Below are 26,839 nucleotides of genomic sequence, written 5' to 3'. Positions count from 1 at the left end.
ATGTTAGTAATAATGGACCATATAATGCTGTCTATAATGGTATTATTTTATACAGTGCTGGTTATGTTTTGATTTAGTAAACAGGGACATCTCATTTATGGGACCTGATGTGTACATTATACAAAGCTTAATCCATTGGGTGGTATTTTTTCACTTAATCGTTAGTGTTTTAAATGTGGCAGAGACACATTTAAAACACCAACTATTCCATGATTTGCAAGGTCTATCTAAACCTGCATTAATGTATTAAAGACAGGAAAATACTCTGATAAAAGTCCTTTGTCATTAAACAATTTGCTGCTGACAGAAATTGATTCTAAATTACGGTTTTTAAACACTGACCTTTTTATTCAGAGGCTGTTTTGTTGCATAATTCCTCCACACACAATGGAATGGGGACTCTGGGGTCAATTTGGCTACTAGAGAGACATACTTGTAATCAAGGATTGTGTCTTTTGAAGCAAATTCGATAACCCAACACAGTTGTGGTCGCTTTACTGATTTTTGACCATAGGAAATCTCGTGTGGTAATTGGATCCATCAGATAATCCCAGGAGATAAATTTGCTAATGATCACGAGTCCTTTCTGAACAAGCATTGTGAAACTTGTCTTTGCTGTTTTTGGTAAACTATTCAGTTTTAGCTAATTAAATTCCAGCAGCAATTCACCAGCGTTTAATCAAGCCATCTAGCTAACTTCCAGAGTTGGCAAGGTGAATATCTTTGCAGAAAGGCACATTCCCAGTTTCTCTGATACACATCATTATTTTCTTCCTTGCTCCGATACATTTTTCCCAATTTACTTAACCTTGTACGAGGAATATATTTTCAAGCTTGTGTGATAATTCTGACAAAGCGCATAGAACAGTACAGCAGAAGAACCGGCCCTTTGGCCCATGTCTGTACAACTGACCTAAGTAATCCCATTTGCCAGCACATGCTCCACATCCCTTCTTCGCTGCTGGTCACGTGTCTGTCTAAATGCCTCAACTACTCTGTGATACTGAGTTCCACATCTCCTTAATTCCTGATGAGGTGGTAATTATTATTCATATCTTGTGATTTGGTTTCCCATTTCAAGCAGGGAAGTCTCTTGTCAACTCTACCAGTCCTGTATTTTGAAAGCATATTGGTAAAGGAGAGAATCTGCCTCCTACAGTTCTAATGTTATCATTGTAATTGTTTGCAATTCTCTGTGTCCTACGATAAATAGGCACAGTCAGAGCATAGATGATAAGGCAATAAAACATAGGAACAGAATTAAGCCATTCAGCCCGAGTCTGCTCTCACATCCATCATAGCTAATTTATTATCCATCTCAACCCCATTATCTTGCCTTCTCTCTGTGACTTTTGACACCCTGATTAATCAAGAACTTATCAACCTCCACTTTAAATATACTCAATGGCTTGGCCTCCTTAGTCATCTGTGGCAATGAATTCCACAAGTTCACCTCTGGCTAAAGAACTTCCCCCTCAAATGGGAAATTGTTCAAATGGGAAATCCTTCTGTTTTGAGGCTGTACCCTCTGATTCTTGACTCTCCCACTGTAGGAAACATCCTCTCCACATGTACTCTATCTATGCTTTCCATTATTTAATAGGTTTCAATAAGATCCCCCTTCATTCTTTTAAACTCCAGTGAGTACAGACCCAGAGCAGCCAAATGCATTTCATTAACCCTTTCATTCCCAGAATCAATTTTGTGAACTTCCTCTGGATCTTCTCCAATGCCAACACATCCTTTCTTATATATGTAGCCCAAAACTGCTCACAATACTCCAAGTCTGGCCTGAAAAATGCCTTAAAAATCCTCCACATTACATCCTTGCATTTATATTCGAATACTCTTGAAATTAATGTTAACATTGCAGTTGCCTTCCTTACTACTGATTCAACCTGCAAGTTAACTTCCAGGGAGTCCTGCACGGGTCTCCCAAATCCCTTTGCACCCCTCCCCATTTAGAAAATAGTCTGCACCATCCACATCCAGATCATTGATCTATAATGTGAAAAGCGGCTCCATTACCAACCCATGTGGAACACCACAAGTCAGTGGCAGCCAACCAGAAAAATAATACCAAGGGCTTTTACTTTGTTTAGCAGCCTCAAGAGTGGCATTTTGTCAAAGACCTTCAGAAAAATCATGTACAACAGCACCCAATGATCCTCCTTTGTCTATCCTGCCTGATATTCCCTCAAAGAATTCCGACAGATTTGCCTGGCAAGACTTCCCCTTAAGCACACCATGATAACTTTGGCCTGTTTTATTATGTGCTTCCAAGTACCTCAAAATCTCACCATAATAATGGACTCGAACATAGAAGAGTACGTCACAGGAACAGACCATTCAGCCCACAATGCTGTGCCAAATCAGCTAAAAAGCAAATGAAAAACACACAAACACTAACTCCTCCGAGCTACACCATGTCCATATCCCTCCATCTTCCTTACATCCACGTGCCTATCCAAACATCTCTTAAAAGCCTCCAATGTCTTTGCCTCATCCATCATCCCTCACATCCATTTGAACCTATCCCCTCTCACCTTCAATGCTTCAACCCTCTCTTGACTCAATCTGTACCTCTCATAACCTTGTAAACCTCTATCAGATCTCCGCTCAGCCTTTGTTGCTCCAGAGAAAGCAACTCAAGTTTATCCAGCCTCTCGTGATAGCACATGCCCTCTAAACCAGGCAGCATCCTGGTAAACCTCTTCTGCGCCCTCTCCAAAGTGTCAACATCCTTCTGAAAGGGGGGTAACCAGAACTGGATGCAATACTTCAGACGTGCAAAGAACCAGAGTTTTATAAAGTTGCAACATAATCTCCTGACTTTTCAACTCAATACCTCAACTAATAAAAGCAAACATTCCATAAGTCTTCTTAGCCACCTTATCGACCTGTGTAGCCTGTTTCAAGGAGCTATGAACTTGGATCCCAAGATCTCTCTGCTCAGCAACACCGTTAAGGAGCTTGCCCTGAACAGTGTACTGTCTCCTTGCATTTGCCCTGCCGATGTGCAGCACCTTATATTTCTCTGGGTTAAACCCCACCCTCCATTTCTCAGCCCATATCTGCAACTGACCTATATCCTGCTGTATACTTTGCCAGTCTTCTAAACTATCAGCAACTCCACAAAACTTGGTATTATCCACAGATTCACTAATTCACCCATCTACATTTAAATCAAAGTCATTTATGTACTCTACAAACAGCATAGATCTCAGTACAGATCCCTGCGGAATTCCACTAATTACAGACCTGCAGCTGGAATCAGTCCCTTCAACCACTACCCTCTAGCCTCTATGCACAAGCCAGTTCTGAATCCAGGCAGCCACTTTGTGGTGGATCCCATGTATCTTAATCTTCAGGATTACCCTCCCATGAGGAACTTTGTTTAACACCTTACTAAAATCCATGCAGACAGCATCCACTGCCCTACCCTTATCAATCTCCCTCGTCACCTTCTCAAAAAACTCAAGCAAGTTGGTAAGGCACAACCTGCCCTGCACAAAGTGATGCTGGCTCTCCCTAATTAAGCCAAATGCTCATAAATCCTAAACCTAAGAATTTTCCCCAGCAATTTCCGTACAACTGACATGAGACTCATCTGTCAATAGTTCTCAGGATTCTCTCTTGTTCCCTTCTTAAATAGAGGTACAACATTAGCCACTCGCCAGTCCTCCACTTGCCTGCAGCTAGAGAGGACACGAAGGGACTGGTCAAATCCCAGCAATCTCATCTCTTGCCTTCTTCGAATCCCATCAGGCCCTGGGGACTTACCCACCTTAATACTCATTAGGGCACCTCTTCCTTGACCTCTAAACACCCTAACGCATTTATACACTCAGCACTGATCTCCTGGTCCTCCATATCTTTTTACTTGGTAAATACTGAAGCAAAGTACTCATTAAGTACCTCACTCACACTTTCTGCTTCCAAGCAAATGTTTCCCCCTTTATCCTTGAGTGGTCCCTGGTTATCTGCTTACTCTTAATCTATGTATAGAATGCCTTGGGATTCACATTAATCATACTTGCCAAGGACTTTTCATGGCATCTCCTGGCTTTCCTAATCCTCTTCTTTGGTTCTTTTCTGGCTTCTTTATACCCCTCATGTACTTTGTTTGATTCTGACTTCTGAAGCTTTACATCCTTTTCCTGTTTCTCCTTGACTAGATTCATCTCGTCTATGGACATAGGTTTTCTTATCTTTCTACCCCTGTCCTTTCTTCCAATAGGAACATGCCTTTCCTGTACTCTGTGCAATTGTTCTTTAAACACCCTCCACGTGTCTGCTGAGATGTCCCCAATTAACACTTCTTAGTTCTTGCCTAATGCCATCGTACTTTGCTTTACCTAAATTTAAAACTCTCCCACAAGGACCATACTATCCTGAAAGTTGAGGAGTTGTGGTCACTGTTCCCTAACTGCTCACCCACTGAAAAGTCAATCAACTGGCCAGGTTCATTACTCAACACCAGGTCCAGAACAGCCCCTCCACTCATTGGACCATCCACATATTGATATAAGAAACCTTCCATGATACACTTAACAAATTCAGCCCCATCTAAACCCCTAAGATGGTCCCTGTTTATCTTAGCGAAATTCAAATCCTCCATGACAAAAGATCTATTAATTTGTTGCCCTTTTTTGTAATCTGATTACATAATCTGTTCCCCAATGCCCTGGTGGCTATTAGGGAGTCAGTAATACAATCCCATCAGTGTGATTACACCCTTCCTATTCCCAATTGGACTCCATGTCTGATCCCTCCATTATGTCTCCTCTGAGTGCAGTTGTGATATTGTCCTTGATTTGTAATGCAATTCTGCCCCCTCTTTTACCTCCTCCTCTATCTTTTCTGAAACTTTTCAGTTATGGTTTCAACATCGTAGTTCTATGTACTGATTCATCACCCATACCGTAACACACTGATTATAGGATTAAGCACATGCTCTTAACTCCTCGAGACTGATCTGCCAGTGAGATCAATGGTTGATGTGTGACTACCCCAATACAATTTTTGACCATATTCACTAAATGTCTGCAGTTTGCAAAATCTGTCAATTTTAGATTTTCAGAGAACTAAACCTCATTCTTAAAACATTTTCCCACACACTTGAGTTGCTTAGTTGTAACTGTTGCTTAATTATGTAAAGCCTAGCTACAACCTGTTCAACCAAGTAGAATATTTTCAAGAGATTTTACAGTGAGTAGTTCTTAACATTGAAATATGCTTAACATCCATTGTTAGGGAATTGCTGAAATCTATTTTTTGGGAAGTAGAGCCAGGAAATTTAGAAAATCAGAATACAATCAAATAGAATCAGCATAGTTTTATAGAAAGAAAATTTGTTCAAAAAATTTAACAGCATTCTTTAATGGCCAAATAAATACAGTGGCTCAAAGTGAACCAAAAGATCATTTTCCTTCAGGTATTCAATAATAAAAGGCTACAATGCAAAATAAGTGAGCTCCTGGCATAGACGTTAGCAGGGACAGAGGAGTGTCTAATTGGTCAAAAATAGAAAATGAAGAAAAATGGATTATCTTCAGATGGAAACTAGAGGGATACTCAGGATTTATACTGTAGTTTCTGTTGTTGATAGTCTATGACTTGGAGGGAGTGATTGGGTGTATTGTAGTGAGTTCTGTTAAAAAAGTACAAAGATATTTGGAAAATAACATTGCAGAGCAATATAACCAAATTAAGCGAATGTGCACAAAAATTGTCAGATGAAGTTCAATATGAGGAAAAATGAAGTTAAGGGCTTTGATTGGAAGCATAGTAAAACAATATTATTTAACTTAAAGACTATAGATGCTGTGGTACAGAGGAACTTGGTTGTAATTATACTGTACACAAAATGGAAAGTTAACATGCAGGTATGTGAAGTAATGTGAAAAGAGAGAGAGGGAAGAGAGAGGGAGGGAGAGAGAGAGAGAGAGAAAGACTAGGTAGGTGGGGGAGTGGGGATAAAGTGAGAAGCTGGGGGTGATAGCTGGATAAAGGGCTGAAGAAGAAAGAATCTGATGGGAGTGGAAAATAGACTATGGGAGAAAGGTAAGGATGAGGGACATCAGAGGGAAGTGATAGGCAGGTGAGGAGAAGAGAAGGGGTGAGAGAGGTGTCAGAATGGAGATTGGCAAAAGGGAAAGGGGGGGGGGGGAGAAATGGATGTTCATGCCATCAGTAAAGAGGCTGCCCAAACAAAATATGAGGTGTTGCTCTTCTAACCTGAGAGTGGTCTCTTTACGACATGTTGGAATGGAAAATGGGTGGCCACTGGGAAAGCCCCTTTTTGTGATGCTCAATGACTTGGTCAGTTAATTTACATTGAGTCTCAGTGATGTAAAGGAAGCTGCACAGGATACAGTACTCACACGTGAATGGTCGTTTCACTTGGAGTGGCCCTGAATGGTGGAGAGGGAGGATGTGTAGGGACAGGTGTAGCATTTACAGTGGGAAGTGCCAGGATGAAGATCAGTGATGAGGAACATGTGGACAAGGAAGTTGCATGGAGAATGATCCCTACAGAAGGCAAAGAGTGGGAAGGGTAGGGGAAGATGTGTTGAGTGGTAGGATCCTGTTGAAGTTGGTGGAGGTTGTGGAGAATGATACGTTGGATCCGGAGGCCTATGTAGTGGTAGGTAAGGAAAAGAGGAACTGTCCTTACCTATCTGTAATGGCTGCAGGGAGATGAGGTGAGGGCAGATGTCTGGGAAATGGTGAAGGGAACATCGATGGTAGAGGAAAGGAAACCCTATTCTTTGAAGAATAGAACGTATTGACATGAAAACAGATGTGGTGAAGACAGATAAACTGAGAAAAGGGAATAGCATTTTTACAAGTGACGGTGGTATGAAGTACGCATAGTCAATATTATTGCGAGTTAGTAGATTTATAAAAGATATAAGCAAGCGATCAGAAAGATTGAAAAAGGGGAGAGAGTTGTTTAAGATGGACAAAGTAAAGCTGAGAGCAGGGCGCAAGTTACAGACATAGTTAATGAGATTGATAAGCTCAACATGGGTGCAGGAAGCAGCACCAATGCAGTCACTGATCTAGTGCAAAAAAAGTTGGGGATCATTCCCATTGTAGATGTGCAATATCTACTGTTCCATGTACCAACAAAAAGGCAGGCATAGCCTGGGCCCATGAGGATACCCATAGCGATACCTTGGGTTTGGAGAGGAACTGAAAGAGAAATATTTGAGGCCGTGGACCGATTCTGCCAGGTGGAGAGGAATGCTGCTGGAGGGGAGCTGCCTGCGTCTATTGTCTAGAAAGAAACAGAAAATCTTAAGACCTATGTGATGGGGATAGGATTGTGTAGATCACTGCAGATCATGCATCACTAACGTCATAAAATGAACATTGGAGGAACCATCAAATGCTGAATGTTGAAATGGATTCCTATTTTTTACCTGGATTAAACCAGCAGTTGGTTTCCTTTCCCAATCATCCAAAGGAAAGGAACCCTCTACTTGCTACAAAGCACTTTTAGCATCTTCCTGTGGAAATTGTTTTGCAGTTTTCCTCCATATTAACACAGTGATTTCTGCTTTTCAGATGCAACAGCTGGAGCGGCAAGTACTGGATGCCAACCGGCGTGCTGACAAGGCGAACCAACAGGTGGTGTATAAACAAATGTGATTGTTCCAGTGTGACTCTAGCACATTCACCTCCCTGTGCTTTATGGGAACTATCTCAGCACAAATGGGCACTGCACTCACCAAACAGCATTGATCTTCAGTGAGGCCCTGAAGGACAGAAGTGAATCTTTTGTTGTTTTACAACTGTTTATAGTGTTCTGGGCTTGCCATTACTGCCACTAGCATATCCTAAAATCAGATTAACTAAATCATTTTAATTTTAATTAATTTGTTCAGACCATTGCTTTTTGGTCTAGTAACTTAACCACTGTGCTCCTCACTTAAAAGAATAATATGACTGAGCAGAACTGACATGCACTTACAAAAAAGGAAATTATATTTGACTTACCTGCAAGAGTTTTTCAAGGGTGCAACTGAACAAGTAGGTGCATTGTACATGGATTTTCTGAAGGTGTTAGATAAGATCCTGCACAGGAGATTGACTGCCAAGTAGAGCACACAGAAATTAGGTGATTTATGGACATTGACTGAGAATTGATTATCGTGAGAAAACAAAGAACAGGAAAAAGCTGATTTTTTTCCATTTGTCATTCCCGTGACTATTAGGGTCCTGCTTGGGCTCCAACTAGTCACAATTTATGTCAGTGATTGTGTTGAGGAAATGAAATGACAGATTTCTAAATTTGCTAATGAAGCTAAACTTACGGAATTGTAAGTGTAGAGTGAAACGAGTGTTCAAAATAAATGGACAATAAGCAGCCATTTAGATTAACCCAACCCTAATCCCATTTTACTTGCCCACATTCCCTTGAGTTAATGCAAGAGAATAAACCATGGAAGATCAAACACAGATGTGAAAAATCTGATCACGTTCACTTCGGCAAGAGATTGGGCAGTGCTGATGTTCAAAGCGGCTTGGGTGTGCTTGGACACAAGTCACTAAAAACCAATATTCAGGTACAGCACTAATTAAGAAGGCAAATGGCTTTATTACAAGAGAATTTGAAATCAGGAGAAAGCGACATGTTATGTAATTACAGTATATATGATCTTGGTGAACCTGGAGTACTGCACAGTTGTGGTCTCCTAATGCAAAAAATGTCATACAAGGAGGGCAGCATATGGTTATTGGACCTCTTGTAAGGATGGCAGATTTGTCTAATGACTACATTAAAGTCTGATGAGATCATCTGTCTATCCTGTCCAGAGTCTAGAGGATTGAGAGATGATCTCACCAAAACATACAAATTTCTAAGTGCTTGACAGGCTAGATACAGGGAGGTCTTTCACCTGACTGACTAGACATTCCTGTTTAGGACTAAGGAGCATAGTTTCAGAATAATGATAGGCAGTTTTAGACCGAATGACGTGATATTTCTTCACTCGGAGGGTCATGAATCTTTGGAATGCTTCACTGCGGAAGGTTGGAAAGGTTCAATCAATACGCTCAGTCAAAGTTGAGATCAGGAGATTCAGTAAGCTAAAGGTTGTCAGGATAGTGCTTGAAAATGCCACTGAGTAAATCAGCCATGAACTTAATGATAGAGGAGAAGGCAGGTAGGGCTGATCAACTACCATTGCCCTGACTTACATTCTTATCCATAAAGTATTCACAGATCCCTTTGTTCTACAGCACAGAAACAGGTCCTTTAGCCCATCTATTCTATGCCAAAACCATTTAATCTGCTTACTTCCGTCAACCTGCGCTGGGACCATAGTCCTCCATACCCCTATCATCCATGTACCTATCTCAACTTCTCTTAAACGTTGAAATTGAGCCTGCGTGCACCACTTGTGCTGGCAGATCATTCCATTCTCTCTTGACCCTCTGAGTGAAGAAGTATCTCACCTTTCACCCTTAACACTTGACCTCTGGTGTAGTCCCACCCAACTTCAATGGAAAAAGGTTGTTAGCATTAAACCTATCCACACTGAATGTCAAAATGCCTGAACAGATTAGATATGGCAAAGTTATTTCCCATGGTAGGGCAGTCTAGGACAAGAGGGCACGACTTCAGGATTGAAGGATGTCCATTTAGAGTAGAGATATGGAGAAGTTACTTTAGTCAGAGGGTGGTAAATCTGTGGAATTTCTTGCCACGAGCGTTGTATTTCAGGCAGAGATAGATAGTTTCTTGATTATCCAGGGCATCAAAGGGTATGGGGAGAAGGCAGGGTAATGGGGATGACTGGAAGAATTAGATCAGCCCATGATTGAATGGTGGAGCAGATTCGATAAGCCGAATGGCCCACTTCTGCTCCTATATTTTATGGTCTTATGGTCTTGTACCCCTCATAATTTTGTATGCCTCTATCAATTCTCCTCTCAATCTTCTATGTTCTAAGGAATAAAGTCCTAACTTATTCAGTCTTTCCTTATAGTTCAGCTCCTCCAGACCAGCAACATCCTTGTAAAATTTTCAGCCTTATTTACATCTTTCCTGTAGGTACATAACCAAAACTGCACACAATATTCCAAATTAGGCCTCACCAATGTTTTATACAACTTCAACACAACATCCCATCTCCTGTACTCAATTGATTTATGAAGGCCAATGTGCCAAAATCTTTCCTTACAACCCTATCAACCTGTGATGTCACTTTCAACATATTATGGGCCTGTATTCCCAGACCTCTTTGTTTTACCACACTCCTCAGTGGCCTACCGATCACTGTGTAAGACCTACCCTGATTGATCCTACCGAAGTGCAAAACCTCACACTTGTTTGCATTAAATTCCATCAGCCACTTTTTGGCCAATTTTTCCAGCTGATGCAAATCACTCTGCAAGCTACGATAGCCTTCCTCACTGTCCACTACAGCCCAATCTTGGTGTCATCTGCAAATTCGTTGATCTACTTGACCACATTATCATTCACATCATTGATATGGATGACAAATAACAACAGACTCAGCACCAATCCCTGTGGCACACCACTAGTCACAAGCCTCTAGTCAGAGAGGCAATCCTCTACTACCACTCTCTGGCTTCTCCCACATAGTTAATGTCTAAACCAATTTACTACCTCATCTTGAATGCCGAGCAACTGAAGTCCATTCTAAAGTCCACATAGACAACATCCACTGCCTTGCCTTCATCCACTTTCCTGGTAACTTCCTCAAAAAACTATTATAAGATTGGTTAGGCGTGTCCTACCATGCACAAAGCCATGCTTTCTATCCTTAATCAGTCCATGTCTATCTAAATATTTATATATTCGGTCCCTTAGAATACCTTCCAATAAATTTCCCACAACAGATGTCTTACTCACCAGCCTATAATTTCCTGGTTTATGTTTCAAAAGTTCAAGGTTCAAAGGTTCATTTATTATCAAAGCATGTATCCACATACAATTCTGAAATTCATCTTCTCCATATAACCACGAAACAAAAGAAAGAACATGCAAGTCATTCAGTGAGAAATTTCAAACCCCCCCCCCCCCCACACACACACACACAAAAAGAATAGGAACATTGACCTCCATAAAATAACCCTCCCCTGCACATAAGAACTAACAGAACATCAATGCCCTAGCCCCCTCCTCTCACACAACAAAACAGAAAAGAAAGATGCTATTAAAAAATACAGAATATAAAAACCATAAATCTGAAAAAGTCCACAGTCCATATGCACAATAGTCCAATCCATAAACACAGAACTATGATACCATCCTAGCATTCATCAAAAGAGAGACACCACACGAGGCAGAGAGGCCTACCCGCCTGCCACAGTGAGCCAGACAGCAATAGGCTGCTTACAGACCCCTTCTTGGCAACGATCAAAAGGAAGATAGTGCTGAACTCTCACTCACCTTCTGCATTCACCTCAATGTCTCAGTCTTCCTCAGTGCTTTAATTGGCAGTGATGCATACTTTAATCAGCAAAATGGAGTCGCAAGTTTCTTCACATCGAGGACACGCTCACTTTCCAGAATCTTCTCGGAGACAGCAAAGCACTGAGTTACTCAGTTGATCTAACAGTCCCAGAAACATATCTGAGGTGAAAAGCAAAGGTAAAAGAAGTAAAAAAGACATTTTTATGAGCTATCTGGAAGATGTTGACTGCAGGACTGTTGTACGCTGGCGCCATCTTGACCGGAAACCAGCCTTTTTTAAACAGCGTAACAACATTGGCTATCTTCCAATCCTTTGGTATCTCTCCTGATGCTAAGGATGGCTTACATATCTCTGCTTGGTTTCTGCACTTGCCCTCTGTATGATCCAAGGGGACATCTTCTCAGGCCCTGGGGATTTATCAACTCTAACTTGTCTCAGGATAATCTGTACAGAGACCACGAAGTTGATGTGGCTTTGCCTCACTTCTGTAGAGTCTGTGTCCATCTCCCGAGTAAATACAGATGCAAGTACTTTATTTAAGAGCTGCACCATCTGTTTTGGCTCCACACATGGCTTACCATTCTGGTCTTCCAGAGGACCAATTTTGTCCCTTGCAATCCTTTTGCTCTTAGCATATCTGTAGAGACCCCTGGGATTCTCCTTCACCTTGTCTGCTAGAGAAACTTCATGCCTTCTTTTAGCCTTCCTGATTTATTTAAGTGTTCTCTTGCATTTCTTGTACTCCATAAGCACCTCATTTGTTCCTACTTGCTAATACCTGCTTTGCACCTTTTTTCTCTTTACTGGGGCCTCAATATCTCTTGAAGACCAAGGTTCCCTACACTTGTTATCTTTACCTTTAATTCTGACAGGCACATATGAGCTTCATACTCTTAGAATTTACCTTTCAATGCCTCCCACTTACCAAGTACACCTTTGCCAGAAAACAGCCTGTCCCCAATCCTCACTTGTTTTGTTTACCATCAAAATTGGCCTTACTCCAATTTAGAATCTTAATCCACAGACTAGACGATCCTTTTCCATATTTCTGACCTGTCTCATTCCCTAATAGCAGATCTAGTATTACACACTCTCGTGTTAGGACTTCTGCGTACTGATGAAGGAAACTTTCCTGAACATATTTGACAAGCCCTATCAAATCTAGTCCTTTTACAATATGGGATTCCAGGTCAATATATGGAAAGTTAAAATCCCCTATTATAACAACCTTATGCTTCTTGCAATAGCCTGCGATCTCTTTACAAATTTCTTCCTCTACGTCCCTAGGACTGTTGGGTGGTCTGTAATATAGCCCTGTAGTGTTCTCACTCGGCGTGTAAGATAACGCTGAACTAAACATCTAGATAAACCTTTGTCAATGACGACAGGATCACAGTAAGATTAACCGTTTACTGTTCACTCTTCCACATTAACGTATGGTGAAAACTATAAACTATAAAACAATACAAGATTTGTACAGCATTTGTTTCCTTCTTGATATTACAATTACATCGTAAATACTTGCAAAAGTAAAACTACAACAACTACATTACATTTAAGTGCAGCATACAGTCAGAATCTACCTACGCCATTGACTGCTTTACATACACTTCAACGCAAACTATCCGCAACTCTTTAACTAACGAAAACATAAACATTATCGACCGTCGTTACTTTTAACAGGATCAGTGTTAACATTTTAAATCAACATATCGATTATCTCATAACTTACAGCGTTGCCGTCACAATGTTCTTAGTGTGTAGAGAGAAAACGTTGTTGCTGCTTGCGCTCGCACATGTCTCGACCCCCACCTTCCCGTTTCTCCAAACCGGTATTTTCCCACAGGACGCGGCGAAACCAGATGTGACGTCATTGCCTGCCGCGATATCTCACAGACAATGAATTTATGTTAAACAATCCTAACTTTAACTAGAATGCTAACAAACGAATTACTAAGCGAAAATATTATAAACTAAATAACTGTCATAAAGGCAACACAAGCCCCGCTTGACCTTCACAAGGTCACAATGAACATAATACAAAACCTTAGTCTCTAATCAGTCCTTAGGTAGAAGTAGAATGACTTCTGTAACAGGCCTTTGGTATATTTTCACATCACCTTGGTCGGTAGTTTTCAACTCAACCTTCCTGACATGTCCGTCCCTGCTAGGGTATGTAGCGAGACCAGAACCGATTTGCCAGAGCCTGGACCTGTCTCCACTGCTTTAAGTACAAACCCTTATCAGAGAAGTCCCCTGGTGGAGGGGGAGCTCCTGCCTTCTGTGTAAGGAGCATTGATGGCGAGAGTATGAAGGGGTTTTCCGGGTCAGAAGACACAGGTAGGAGTGGTCGTGCATTTATAATGACTGTGACCTCTGCCATTAGTGTGCACAGTACCTCGTGGGTCAATCGGGTGCGTTGCTGCATCTCAGGTTTCCTTTTCAGGGTTTTTTGCAAGGGCGTGAACAGCTTGACTGCCTGCTCTTTGTTGTTTGGCAAGCACTGGCGTGGTTCTCTGAAAGGCAGTGGGGCGACCCCATTATTTGCTTCATCTCGGAAGACCTTGGTGTCCTTTGTTTTTAAGAAAATGGCATCTTGAGCTGATGGAGCAAGTTTATTATCATGCTCAGTTTGAGTGAAGACTGACTGACCCAGCGTCTTGTCGGTTACTTTACATTTGTTAAAGCCTTATGCTTCCTTAATACACGTGACACTTGTGCGGGGTTGAAAAATTGAATGGCGGACACTCTCTAGCACATTGGTCTTGAGTGTGCTAACCGTCGGTTTGTGTACATTGCCAAGGCACACCTCTCCTATCACCACCCAGCCCAGATCCAGGCGTTGCGCAAAGGGGGTGTCGTGTGGTCCATTGACCTGCTGCCTAAACTTGTGCACCTGGAGAACGTCTCTTCCTAATAGCAGGAGTATTTCTGCTTTTGGATCCAGTTCTGGGATGTGCTTGGCAATGTGGCGGAGATGTGGCTGGTGTAGCACCGCACTTGGCGTCAGGATCTCAGTGCGGTTATTCAAAATTTCATTGCACTCTAAGAGTGGAGGGAGACAGATGGCGACTTTACCATCCAGGGACTCGAGCTGGAAGCCTTCTGCCTTCCTTCCATGAGTTTCCACGTTGCCTGAGCAAGTTCTAAGGTAGAATGGGAACTGCTCACTCTCAATGTTGAACAATTTAAAGAACTCTGGACTGACTAGTGAGCGATTGCTCTGATCGTCCAGAATTACATAGGTTTTGATGGCCTTGTCTTTGGCTCCTTTAGGGTACACCTTAGTGAGGCAGATCTTTGAACAAGAACGGCTTGACTGAGCTTGACCGCAAACTTCTGTGCAGCTGAAGCTGACAACAGTTGTCCTGGAGTGAGCCTCTCCCTCCCCGCCGTCCTGTTGTGGGGGTGAAGGAGCGTTGTCAGTTTGCGGTAACGGGCCGGGATGCATGGCCCCATCGTGATTAGTGCTATCACATTGCGGACACTTCACGGCAATCGTACACTCTCTAGCAAGGTGAGAGGTAGAGGAACAGCATTTAAAACATATTCTTTTCTCCTTGAGAAGGGCCATCCTCTCTTCAAGGGGTTTTTCCCTAAACGTTCTGCATTTTCTGAGGGGGTGGGGTTTGTTATGCAATGGGCAATTCTTGCTAGGGTCGTGGTTATTTGTAAAGACTTCAGTCTTAAGCACTGAGACGGGTTTATCAATGTTGAAATTATTCGAAGAGGATTTATCTGGCTTGGTGTAAACTGTACTGCTTCCTTGACCCATGAGGCTAGGGTCGTTTCGCTTCTTCGCCTCCCTGCACACAAACCTAGTGAAATGCTCAAAGGGAGGAAATCGACCATTGTGGTCTTCTTTGTACTCTGAGGCAACAGACACCCACCTGTCCTGCAGCCCAAATGGAAGTTTGTCCACGATTTGTCTAATCCCGGATGGAGTATCTAGGTATACTAGACCAGTTGAGTAGCCATCTTCTTTGGCTCCTTGGATCTCCATGAGTAAATCTCCGAGCTCCTTTAACTTAATGTGGTCCTTGGCTGACACCTTAGGAAGATTTTCCAGACATCGGTATAGTGCTGCTTCAATAATTTCGGGGGCCGCATAGCCCTCCCGAAGTCTCTCCCATGTTTTGCTTAAGGCTAGCTTGGGGTTGTTGATGTACACTGAACGTATGCGTCTCACCTGTTCGCATGATTCTTTTCCCAGCCATTTCGCCATAAGATCCAACTCTTGGGTTGCTCTGAGCTGGATTCCGTCGATAGCATTGGTGAATGTGGAGTACCATGCACGGTAATTTTCAGGTTTATCGTCAAACTGGTACAGTCCTGAAGTGACGAGATCTCGTCGTGCTAAATACTGTGCCAAGGGTTCAATTGCAAGTGGCATGCGGCCTGGGGAAAAATGTCTGCAGGTATATGACCGAGGGCGTACCTCTGTTATGGAATTTGCTGTTCTGAATTCAGCCCTTGCCTCTCTTCTTGCTAAATCTTGTAAGTTTGGTGTCGAGAAGTATTTGTCATCAGCCCTTTCATTCTTGACTTCATCGCGGAGTTGCAAGGGTAAATTGTCTTCCTCGGATGGATGTGATACAATTGGGTCTCTCTGAGACTCCTCATGACGTGGGGTGTTATCAAATAAGTATGGAGTGGAAGAACGAATCTTCCTGTCTGTTTGAGATTGGACATGGTCGCTTGTGCGTTCCAATCTGATCTTTTCTGAAGTAGATTTTACGTCAACCAGATCTTGCATTTCTTCAGCATCTTCTATGAACTCTGCTTCCACCCTGGCAGCTTCTGCTTCTCGTTCCAGCGTCAGCACTTCTAACTCTGACGCTATCCTTGCCCTTTCCAACTGGTTTTCGGCTTCTCTGGCAGCCTTTTCCATTTCTCTGGCAGCCTTTTGCTTCTGGTTTTCGGCTTCTCTGGCAGCCGCTTCCATTTTCAATTCTGCTTCTTGTTTGGCGTAGCGCAGTCGCACCCTGGCGTCTTCTGCCTTAGCTCTTGCTTGGGAGGCCTTACTTGATGATGTCCTACTGCCCCCCTCGCTGGGTGACAACGACTTGATGCTGGATCGAGATGTCATTGTAGCAATTGAAACACCTGATAATGCAGCTTTTTCACTGTAGTGTTCTCGCTGGGCGTGTAAGATAACGCTGAACTAAACACCGAGATAAACCTTTGTCAATGACGACAGGATCACAGTAAGATTAACCATTTACTGTTCACTCTTCCACATTAATATATGGTGAAAACTATAAACTATAAAACAATACAAGATTTGTACAGCATTTGTTTCCTTCTTGATATTACAATTACATCATAAATACTTGCAAAAGTAAAACTACAACAACTACATTACATTTAAGTGCAGCATACAGTCAGACTCTACCTACGCCATTGACTGCTTTAAATACACTTCAACGCAAACTATCCGCAACTCTTTAACTAACGAAAACATAAACATTATCGACCGTCGTTACTTTTAACAGGATCAGTGTTAACATTTTAATTCAACATATCGATTATCTCATAACTCACAGCGTTGCCTTCACAATGTTCCTGGTGCGTAGAGAGAAAACATTGCTGCTGCTTGCGCTCGCACATGTCTCGATCCCCACCTTCCCATTTCTCCAAACCGGTATTTTCCCACAGGACGCGGCAAAACCGGATGTGACGTCATCGCATGCCGCAATATCTCGCAGACAATGAATTTACGTTAAACAATCCTAATTTTAACTAGAATGCTAACAAACGAATTACTAAGCGAAAATATTATAAACTAAATAACTGCCATAAAGGCAACACAAGCCCCATTAACGTGGTCCTACCTTTAGCTCTCACTTCCACTCATAATGCCTCACTAGACAAGTTCTGCAGTCTGCCCTGACAGACATTTTCCCTGACTGGTAATGCCACCCTTCCACCTTCAATTCCTCCTGCTTTATCACTTCTAAAACAATGGAGCCTCAGGATGCTGAGCTGTCAGACCTGCCTCTGCTACAACCAAGTTTCTCTAATGGCTACAACGTCATAATTCCAGGTGTTGATCTGTGCCCTGAGCTCATACGCCTTTCCTATGATACTTGCGTTGAAATATACGCAGCACTGGACTCTAGTCGCACCTTGCTCAACCTTTTGATTCCTAACTTTATCTGAGGTCCTGCCAACATCTTTCTCCACAACCTGTCCACAGACTGTTCTGGTGCTCTGTTTCCCATCCCCCTGTAACTCTAGTTTAAACCCCAGTATGCAGCAAACCTTCCCACTAGGATATTAGTCCCCCTCTAGTTCAGGTGCAAACTGTTCCTACTGTACAGAATCCACCTTCCCTAGAAGTGAGCCCAATGTTCGAAAAAACTTGTGTTCAAAAAATCTGTTTCAAAATTCCCATTCTGTTTGTTCTATCACAGCTGCAAATACTTTGTTGTGATGCTGTGATTTACAGGTAATGATTGTACAAGAGATATTTTGCAGCTTTGACCAGCAGTTTAATTTTAGCTCATTGTTAAAATACAGGAATTGTTTCCACATTTCTGAGAACCAATAAACAGTTATAGCTTGTTTTCAAATTTTGTAATTTAAGTTATGATATTAGCTTTCTTCCTGTTCGTTGTCATGTCATAAAGTCACAGAACACTACAGCACTGAAACAGGCCCTATGGCTCATCGAATCCATGCCAAACTATTATTCTGCTTAGTCCCATTGGCCCACATCTGGACTGTAGTCATCCAAAGCCCTCCTATCCATGTACTTATCCAAACTTCTCTCATATGTTGCATTCGAATCCACTTCCACCACTCCTACTGGTAGCTCGTTCCCTCTGAGTGAGGAACCTCCCCATCTGGGAAATGTGACACACATTTCAAGGAATTATGGATATTTATCCCTGTATCCCTTTGTTCTACCATAATAAAAGTTATAATAAAATAACCAACCATTTCCCCTCCAACACCACCCTTCTCCTTCTGGCAAAACTCAACAATTTTTCCTTCGGCTCCTCCCACTTTCTCCAGACTCAAGGGGTAGCCCGCATGGGCCTCAGTGATGCTTTTTGTTGGCTAAATTGAACCGTCCATATTACAAGCCTTTCCTGGTAATACTCCTCAACTCTGAGCCAATACTGTACTGAAAATATTTATTACTTCATGCTGAATGCCAAGCTACTGACCCTTCTGGACCAGCCTTCCATGTGGGACCTTGGCAAAGGCCTTGCTAAAGTCCATGTAGTCTATGTCTATTGCCTTTCCTTCATCAACTTTTCTGATAACCTCGTTCTAAAACACTATAAGATTGGTTAGACATGACCTACCAAGAATAATGCCATGATGATTATCCCCAACCAGGCACTGCCTATACAAATACTTATAAATCCTGTCCATTAGATTACTTTCCAATAATTTACCCTTTACCAATGTTAGGGTCACTGGTCTATAACGTCCCGGCTGATCCTTAGAGCTTTTCATATACAACAAAACATTAGCTATCCTCCAGTCCTTTGGCACCTCATCTGTGGCTAAGGATGTTATAAATACTTCTGCCAGGGTCCCTGCAATTTCTTCACTAGGTCTGAGGGGACAAGTCCCTTGTCAAGCCCTAGGGACTTATCTGCCCTAATTTTCCTCAAGACAGCAAACACATCTCCTCTTCTGAAACTGATAGAAACCATGACACCTCTACCATTTTGCCTGAATAGACTCTATTCATCTCCTGAGTAAATGCAAATGCAGAAGATCAGCTTAAGATCTCCCCCATCTCCTTCAGCTCTATGCTGATCTTCAAGTAGCCCAATTTTCTCCCTTGTTATCCTTTTGCTCTAAAGCTCTATCTGTAGAATACCTTGCAGTTCTCCTTCATGTTGTCTGCCAGAGCAATCTCTTGGCTTCATTTAGCCCTTATTTCTCTCTTGTGTGTTCTCTTTTTCTTTCAGCTTGGTTCTTTTTGACTTCATTGTTAATAGATTAAAATTATGAAGAGTTTTTGTTGCGCATAGTACGAAAAAGAAGCTTTCATTTGCTTTCTGAAATAAGGTGAAATTTTGCTGCATTTTTAGGATTCCTTGATCCAATCAGTTAAGGCCAGGGGTTGCAGACTGCCTATTGTAAAACTGTCAAGAAACCAAATTAGAAGGGTTTCTCGGGTATAGGATAGTGTAGAAGGCAGTTTGCTCAGGAGAGCACCCGCAGAGTCGCCAGACACTGGTGCCATCTTAAATAATAACTAAGTGCATGCATTGGTGTTCATATTTAATTTAAAAGACCGGACCTCGTATTTGACATTGTGATTCATCAATCTGGTGACCAGGATTAAATATCTGAAATCTGCACACTGGGAACTAAAAAAAAAATAGACCTCAGTGTGGCATTTACATGTGTCTATGATTGTACATTTACAAGAATATTTGTGGTCTCTTACAATGATTTAAAATGTGTCTGCTAGAAATTTAGCATTTCTCTGGATACATTTACATCTTACCAGGAATGCATGAGACACAACTAAGTCACAGTATTAGCAGCAGAGTTAGAAGCAATCATTCTGCAAACATTCCCACCTCAAAAGGAAATTGCTTTCAAGTAGTTGAATTGCTTCTAATTACCAGAACACAATGATTTAATTCAGGAAAATCTGTCTGGTCTTCATCTTAGTACTAGGAAGTTGCAGTGTGTTTAAAATATGTCTGTGAACAAATGACTGTGGAATTGTAGAATTGCTGGAGTTTGAAATCTCTCACAAAGAAATCACATAATTTTACCCAGAGTTTAATGGAATAGTCATGCCTCCTTGATTTGCATTCTAACAATTATTTGTTGCTGCTATTTACTTTTTCTGGAAAGAAAATGATTATTAAATCTTTTTTGAACAATTGGCTTGTGCTTATAGGTCCGCATTATGGAAGAAAAGCTAAATGCAGCCAACATCCAGACAAGTGAATCCGAGAATAAGTTGTATAAAAGTTGCCAGGAGTTGGAGGCCCTTGTACTGGAAAAAGATGATATCATTCAGCGTTTAGAACTCCAGCTGGATGAACAGGTTTGAGCTCCTCTTCAGAAATTCATTCCTTGGTAACACAGACATGGATGTCAATTAAACATGAGATCTTAAGTTTTTATAGTTAAATTAGTTTTGCTTCCATAGTAGTGGGCTTCTTGTCATGAATTCTTTCTCATGCCCCTGTTCCCTCTATGGACATCACAACTCAATTTATGCTCTATTGATTTAAAGAAAATGGTGATAGACTCCAAAAAAATAACTAACATAACTGAAATCAAATGCCTAATAGAATCTCTGATCTCCAGCAGCTGCGGAATATGCAGATTTTCTGATCTATCAAATTGTCAGTCAGTAAGTCCCAAGATAATTACCAAAGAGGAATGTCATTTGGCTCATTTTAAATAATTTGTTGGAAGAGATTCAAATTGCTTTTCTTAGTCAGTACCATGGGATTGAGGATGACTTGTTTCCACCCGTGTTCTGTCGGCTTCAAGGTGACTCATAAGACTGATGTGAGAATGCACACTCTTCCACAGAAGGAGCCAGCAGTGCCTGAATGGAGAGGCTGGTTGGGTGATTGCGGGTTGAGTATTCCTTTGCTGTTTATATGGCATCCCTCCTCTGCTCCTAACTCGTAGCCTGGAGCTTCTCAATATCATCCCAAATGCTCCCTATCCATCTTGTGGTGTTCTGGCCCATTGATGCCCAGTGGTCTGTGGAGGCTTTGAACATAACCTTAAATCTTTTCCTTTATTCAGCTGGTAACCTCTTTCCATGGCATTCAGAAACACATGTTTAAAGAGTCTTCCATCAGGCATGCAGACATTGGAACCTGCCTGACTGTGTTCGATGCTGATGGTGGCTGTGGCTGTAGATGGACTGCATCCAATACAATTCAGGGACTAGCTTTTTGGTCACTGGAAGATGTTTGTTGAGGAGGACCTTCTCAATGCATTATGTGGCAAAAGTTTGAAGGTTGATTTTATTTTAATGTTTGTATCAATGGTTCTGACACTAACTATGTACCCTTTGAACCTGACTTTCTTCTCCATACTGGTTTTTATCCTGGTATTATATTACATATTACATATGTTAATAACTATATTCTAGTTTCATAATTCTGATTTCATATTCTAATATAGAAAATAAAGATCTTGAGTCACAAGTTACATGTCATTGAGCCATGTGTGACTCAAGAGCTGCAGTCTGAGAATCACTGTTCTCAGGGGTGTTTGGCCATAATAAGCCAGTTCCAAAGAACTAAAGTCCTGAGACTTCAAGACAATATTTAACCAAGTATGGCAACAAGGATCTCTAGTAATATTTGAGCCACTGAAAATCTTTGTTAGCTGGATTTATGTCTTGCAGAAGGAAGGTGCTTGTGTATATTGAACGTCGGTCATCACGCCCATAAGGTATTACTGTGGGACTTCTTCAGGATAGTGTTCTATAACTAGCTACCTTCAACTTCTTCATTAATGGGCATCAAAGGACATTATTCCTTTATTAAGTCAGAAAGAAACCACTTGCTTAGTTGCAGTTGCAGTTCCTCAGAAGATGAAGTATTAAAACTGCTGCTACAACGAAGGATGCAGGTACACCAAAGGATGACTCTCCATGCCTCCTGATTGTCCAAAGTAACTCCGCTGTCTCCAGGACATCAGAAACAGAGTCAGAATTAAATTTAATATCACCGGTATATGTTGATATAGGCGGATAGTGTGATGCAATACTCTCTTCTTATCTGGCAGAGTGCAACTCCAACCCCAGCCAAGAAGCTTGGCATTCTGCAGAATACAGGAAATACTTTTGGGCCTTCCATCCCATTCACCATGTTAAACATTCAATTCCTCAACACTGGTGCTCCATAATGGCAGATTATAACTTAGACAAGATGCATTGCATGCATCGTAACTCATGTAGCCTCTGTTGTGAAGAAGAACAATACTAACTGATGCATAGAATGGTACCACTGTAAGACCCATTCCAAGCTTCATGTAATTCTTCAGTGTCACCAGACTTGGAGAATTGTGGAGAGAGCTTTACAACATTCTCAAGGACAACTAAGAATGGACAACAGCTGCTGGCCTTAATATGCAATCAGTGATTGTTTTTTAAAATAGAGTCAACTATGCAAATTGGAAAAAAGTGATTTTAATGTATTTTTATCCATCATTGGGGTAAGATTCACTTAAACTTATAACATTCAAAAACTAGTAGAAAAGTGAGTTACAGATTCTGGCCTGGCCAGTAGAGGGTGATGTTGAGTGACATACCCGATACTTTTTATGTTACAACATGAAGTTAATTTGAATTTATACATAAGTTCAAATCAGGGGACATTTTTGAAATTTTTCCATTATCCTTAGGTAATGTGTTCAGTGATGCTGAACATTACAGATTTGAAGACATTAAATCAAATGTAAAAATGTTCTGTGTAATTCTGGAAAGTTCACTGTAACACTTTAACCTGCTCAGTTCCTTCTGTATTCCATAATCCCCACTGCTTTTACTAAACCTTTCTGTGCAGCAGGAAAAGCAATGAACAGTCGAACTAACAATCATATTCTTCAAAACCATGAGATTGTGTGCTCAAAGATCTTTAAATTCAGCTTGCTTAAGTACTGCCCATTACGCCTGCTGGCATTTAAGGTAGCAGTGAAGGTCCTTCATCTCTGTCCAGTGTTCAAAGTTTCCTTCTTCATGCTGGCAGCTTCTTCTCAGTCTTCACTGCTGTGGGCTATGCAAGTCTCAGGTGGAGACGCAGGAGTACTGTCATACACAGATATAGAAGGATTCTTCCTTGCTTTCTCCATCACAGTTTTGCTTACAGTTATTAACCCTGAGCTGAACCGGTGGACAATTCCTAATCTGGTCTCTACCCTTTGATCTGTTTGGCATGGGTGATTCTACCAGGAGCCAAAGCAAAGTCCAGCCAGCATAGCTCTCTGGGTCATTGAGGCACGCAGGCCTCCAAACCATGACAAAGTTGTGGTCCTCTTGGAGGTTAAATCCAGTAATTATTTTTCAAGGGAAAACTGGATTGATCAGCCAATTAGTGGACAGACTCGATGGACATGTGTTCAGCCAGAAACGCGTTGACCACAGTAGATGGAAGTAAAGTTTTGCTGGTAGACAGAACCTGGAAAATCCTTTAATTAAATTGTAGCCCTTCAGGTTTTATTTTATTTAATTGACAAAAGAAAAGGCTGGGAGAGAGATTGAACTGATTACTGGTATTGAAAATGTCAAAAGTTAAAACCGTCCTCACTCAGCTTTATTTTTATATAAATGCTGCTCCTATTACATAGGTGCTGAGTTTTGATGGGCTCACCAGTTACTGTTGGGTCGCCTGAAGAGGAGAAACTGAAAATAGACAATAGACAATAGGTGCAGAAGTAGACTGTTCGGCCCTTTGAGCCTGCACCGCCATTCTGAGATCATGGCTGATCATCTACTATCAATACCCGGTTCCTGCCTTGTCCCCATATCCCTTGATTCCCCTATCCATAAGATACCTATCTAGCTCCTTCTTGAAAGCATCCAGAGAATTGGCCTCCACTGCCTTCCAAGGCAGTGCATTCCAGACCCCCACAACTCTCTGGGAGAAGAAGTTTTTCCTTAACTCTGTCCTAAATGACCTACCCCTTATTCTCAAACCATGCCCTCTGGTACTGGACTCTTCCAGCATCTGGAACATATTTCCTGCGTCTATCTTGTCCAATCCCTTAATAATCTTATATGTTGCAATCAGATCCCCTCTCAATCTCCTTAATTCCAGCATGTACAAGCCCAGTCTCTCTAACCTCTCTGCGTAAGACAGTCCTGACATCCCAGGAATTAACCTTGTGAATCTACGCTGCACTTCTTCTACAGCCAGGATGTCCTTCCTTAACCCTAGAGACCAAAACTGTACACAATACTCCAGGTGTGGTCTCACCAGGGCCCTGTACAAATGCAAGAGGATTTCCTTGCTCTTGTACTCAATTCCCTTTGTAATAAAGGCCAACATTTCATTAGCCTTCTTCACTGCCTGCCGCACTTGCTCATTCACCTTCAGTGACTGATGAACAAGGACTCCTAGATCTCTTCGTATTTCTCCCTTACCTAACTTTACACCGTTCAGATAATAATCTGCCTTCCTGTTCTTACTCCCAAAGTGGATAACCTCACACTTATTCACATTAAACGTCATCTGCCAAGTATCTGACCACTCACCCAGCCTATCCAAGTCACCCTGAATTCTCCTAACATCCTCATCACATGTCACACTGCCACCCACCTTAGTATCATCAGCAAACTTGCTGATGTTATTCTCAATGCCTTCATCTAAATTGTTGATGTAAATTGTAAACAGCTGTGGTCCCAATACTGAGTCCTGTGGCACCCCACTAGTCACCACCTGCCATTCCAAGAAACACCCATTCACTGCTACCCTTTGCTTTCTATCTGCCCACCAGTTTTCTATCCATGTCAATGTCTTCCCCCCAATGCTATGAGCTTTGATTTTACCCACCAATCTCCTATGTGGGACCTTATCAAATGCCTTCTGAAAATGGAAGTACACTACATCCACTGGATCTCCCTTGTCTAACTTCCTGGTTACATCCTTGAAAAACTCCAATAGATCAGTCAAGCATGATTTACCCTTGGTAAATCCATGCTGGCTCGGCCCAATCCTATCACTGCTATCTAGATATGCCACTATTTCATCTTTAATAATGGACTCTAACATCTTCCCCACTACTGATGTTAGGCTGACAGGGCGATAGTTCTCTGTTTTCTCCCTCCCTCCTTTCTTAAAAAGTGGGATAACATTAGCCATTCTCCAATCCTCAAGAACTGATCCTGAATCTAAGGAACATTGGAAAATGATTACCAATGCTTCCACAATTTCCAGGGCCACCTCCTTTAGTACCCTAGAATGCAGACCATCTGGACCTGGGGATTTGTCAGCCTTCAGTCCCATCAGTCTACTCATCACCGTTTCCTTCCTAATGTCAATCTGTTTCATTTCCTCTGTTACCCTATGGCCTTGGCCCATCCATACATCTGGGAGATTGCTTGTGTCTTCCTTAGTGAAGACAGATCTAAAGTACTTATTAATTCTTCTGCCATTTCTCTGTTTCCCATAACAATTTCACCCAATTCATTCTTCAAGGCCCCAACATTGTTCTTAACTATCTTCTTTCTCTTCGCATACATACCTAAAAAAGCTTTTGCTATCCTCCTTTATATTCCTGGCTAGCTTGCGTTCGTACCTCATTTTTTCTCCCCGTATTGCCTTTTTAGTTAAGTTCTGTTGTTCCTTAAAAATTTCCCAATCATCTGTCTTTCCACTCACCTTAGCTCTGTCATACTTACTTTTTTTTAATGCTATGCAATCTCTGACTTCCTTTGTCATCCACTGTGGCCCCTTTCCTCCCTTTGAATCTTTCCTTCTCTGGGGGATGAACTGATTTTGCACCTTGTGCGTTATTCCCAAGAATACCTGCCATTGCTGTTCCATTGTCTTTTCTGCTAGGATATCCGTCCATTTAACTTTGGCCAGCTCCTCCCTCATGGCTCCATAGTCTCCTTTGTTCAACTGCAACACTGACACCTCCGATCTGCCCTTATCCTTCTCAAATTGCAGATAAAAACATCATATTATGATCACTACCCCCTAATGGCTCCTTTACTTCAAGATCACTTATCAAATCCTGTTCATTACATAGCACTAAATCCAGAATAGCCTTGTCCCTGGTCAGCTCTCGTACAAGCTGTTCCAAGAATGCATCCCTTAGGCACTCTACAAACTCCCTATCCTGGGGTCCAGCACCAACCTGATTCTCCCAGTTCACCTGCATGTTGAAATCCCCCATAACTACTGCGACATTGCCTTTGCCAATGTTAACTCCCTATTCAACTTGCACCCAATATCCATGCTACTGTTTGGTGGCCTATAGACAACACCCATTAGGGTCCTTTTGCCCTTACTGTTCCTCAATTCTATCCACACAAACTCCACTTCTCCTGATCCTATGTCCCCCCTTGCAAAGGACTGAATCTCATTCCTCACCAACAGGGCCACCCGACCCGCTCTGCCCACATTTCTGTCCCTACGATAGCACGTATACGCTTGTACATTCATTTCCCAGGTCTGATCCCCCTGCAGCCATGTCTCCGTTATCCCAACAACATCATAGTTACCCATTCGTACCTGAGCTTCAAGCTCATCAACCTTATTACTGACACTTTGTGCATTCAGATATAGAATTTTTAGCCCATTTCTCCGCTCTCTCTGTTTGAATCTCTGCCTATTGTGCTTAACCCAGCTCCCCGAACTCCCATCGGGCTATACGCCCCTAGAATCTGGAATCTGGAACTGGTACAAAAAGCAACTTAG

General features: G+C 41.9%; 1 protein-coding gene across 1 annotated transcript in view; it reads left to right on the top strand.

Annotated features, from left to right (window-relative positions):
* The window catches only part of LOC132402764 (pleckstrin homology domain-containing family H member 2-like), a 141,735-nt gene that overhangs the window by 35,048 nt on the left and 79,848 nt on the right, over window positions 1-26,839 (top strand). The window contains exons 3-4 of the mRNA XM_059985751.1: window positions 7,576-7,638; window positions 20,341-20,490. Coding sequence (XP_059841734.1) covers window positions 7,576-7,638; window positions 20,341-20,490 — 213 coding nt within the window. The remainder of the gene's footprint in view (window positions 1-7,575; window positions 7,639-20,340; window positions 20,491-26,839) is intronic.

Source organism: Hypanus sabinus, chromosome 12 (genome assembly GCF_030144855.1).
Source record: "Hypanus sabinus isolate sHypSab1 chromosome 12, sHypSab1.hap1, whole genome shotgun sequence".
In the NCBI taxonomy this organism is placed as follows: Eukaryota; Metazoa; Chordata; class Chondrichthyes; order Myliobatiformes; family Dasyatidae; genus Hypanus; species Hypanus sabinus.
Note: the sequence above shows the minus strand (reverse complement) of the source record. Positions and strands in the feature narration are given on the sequence as shown.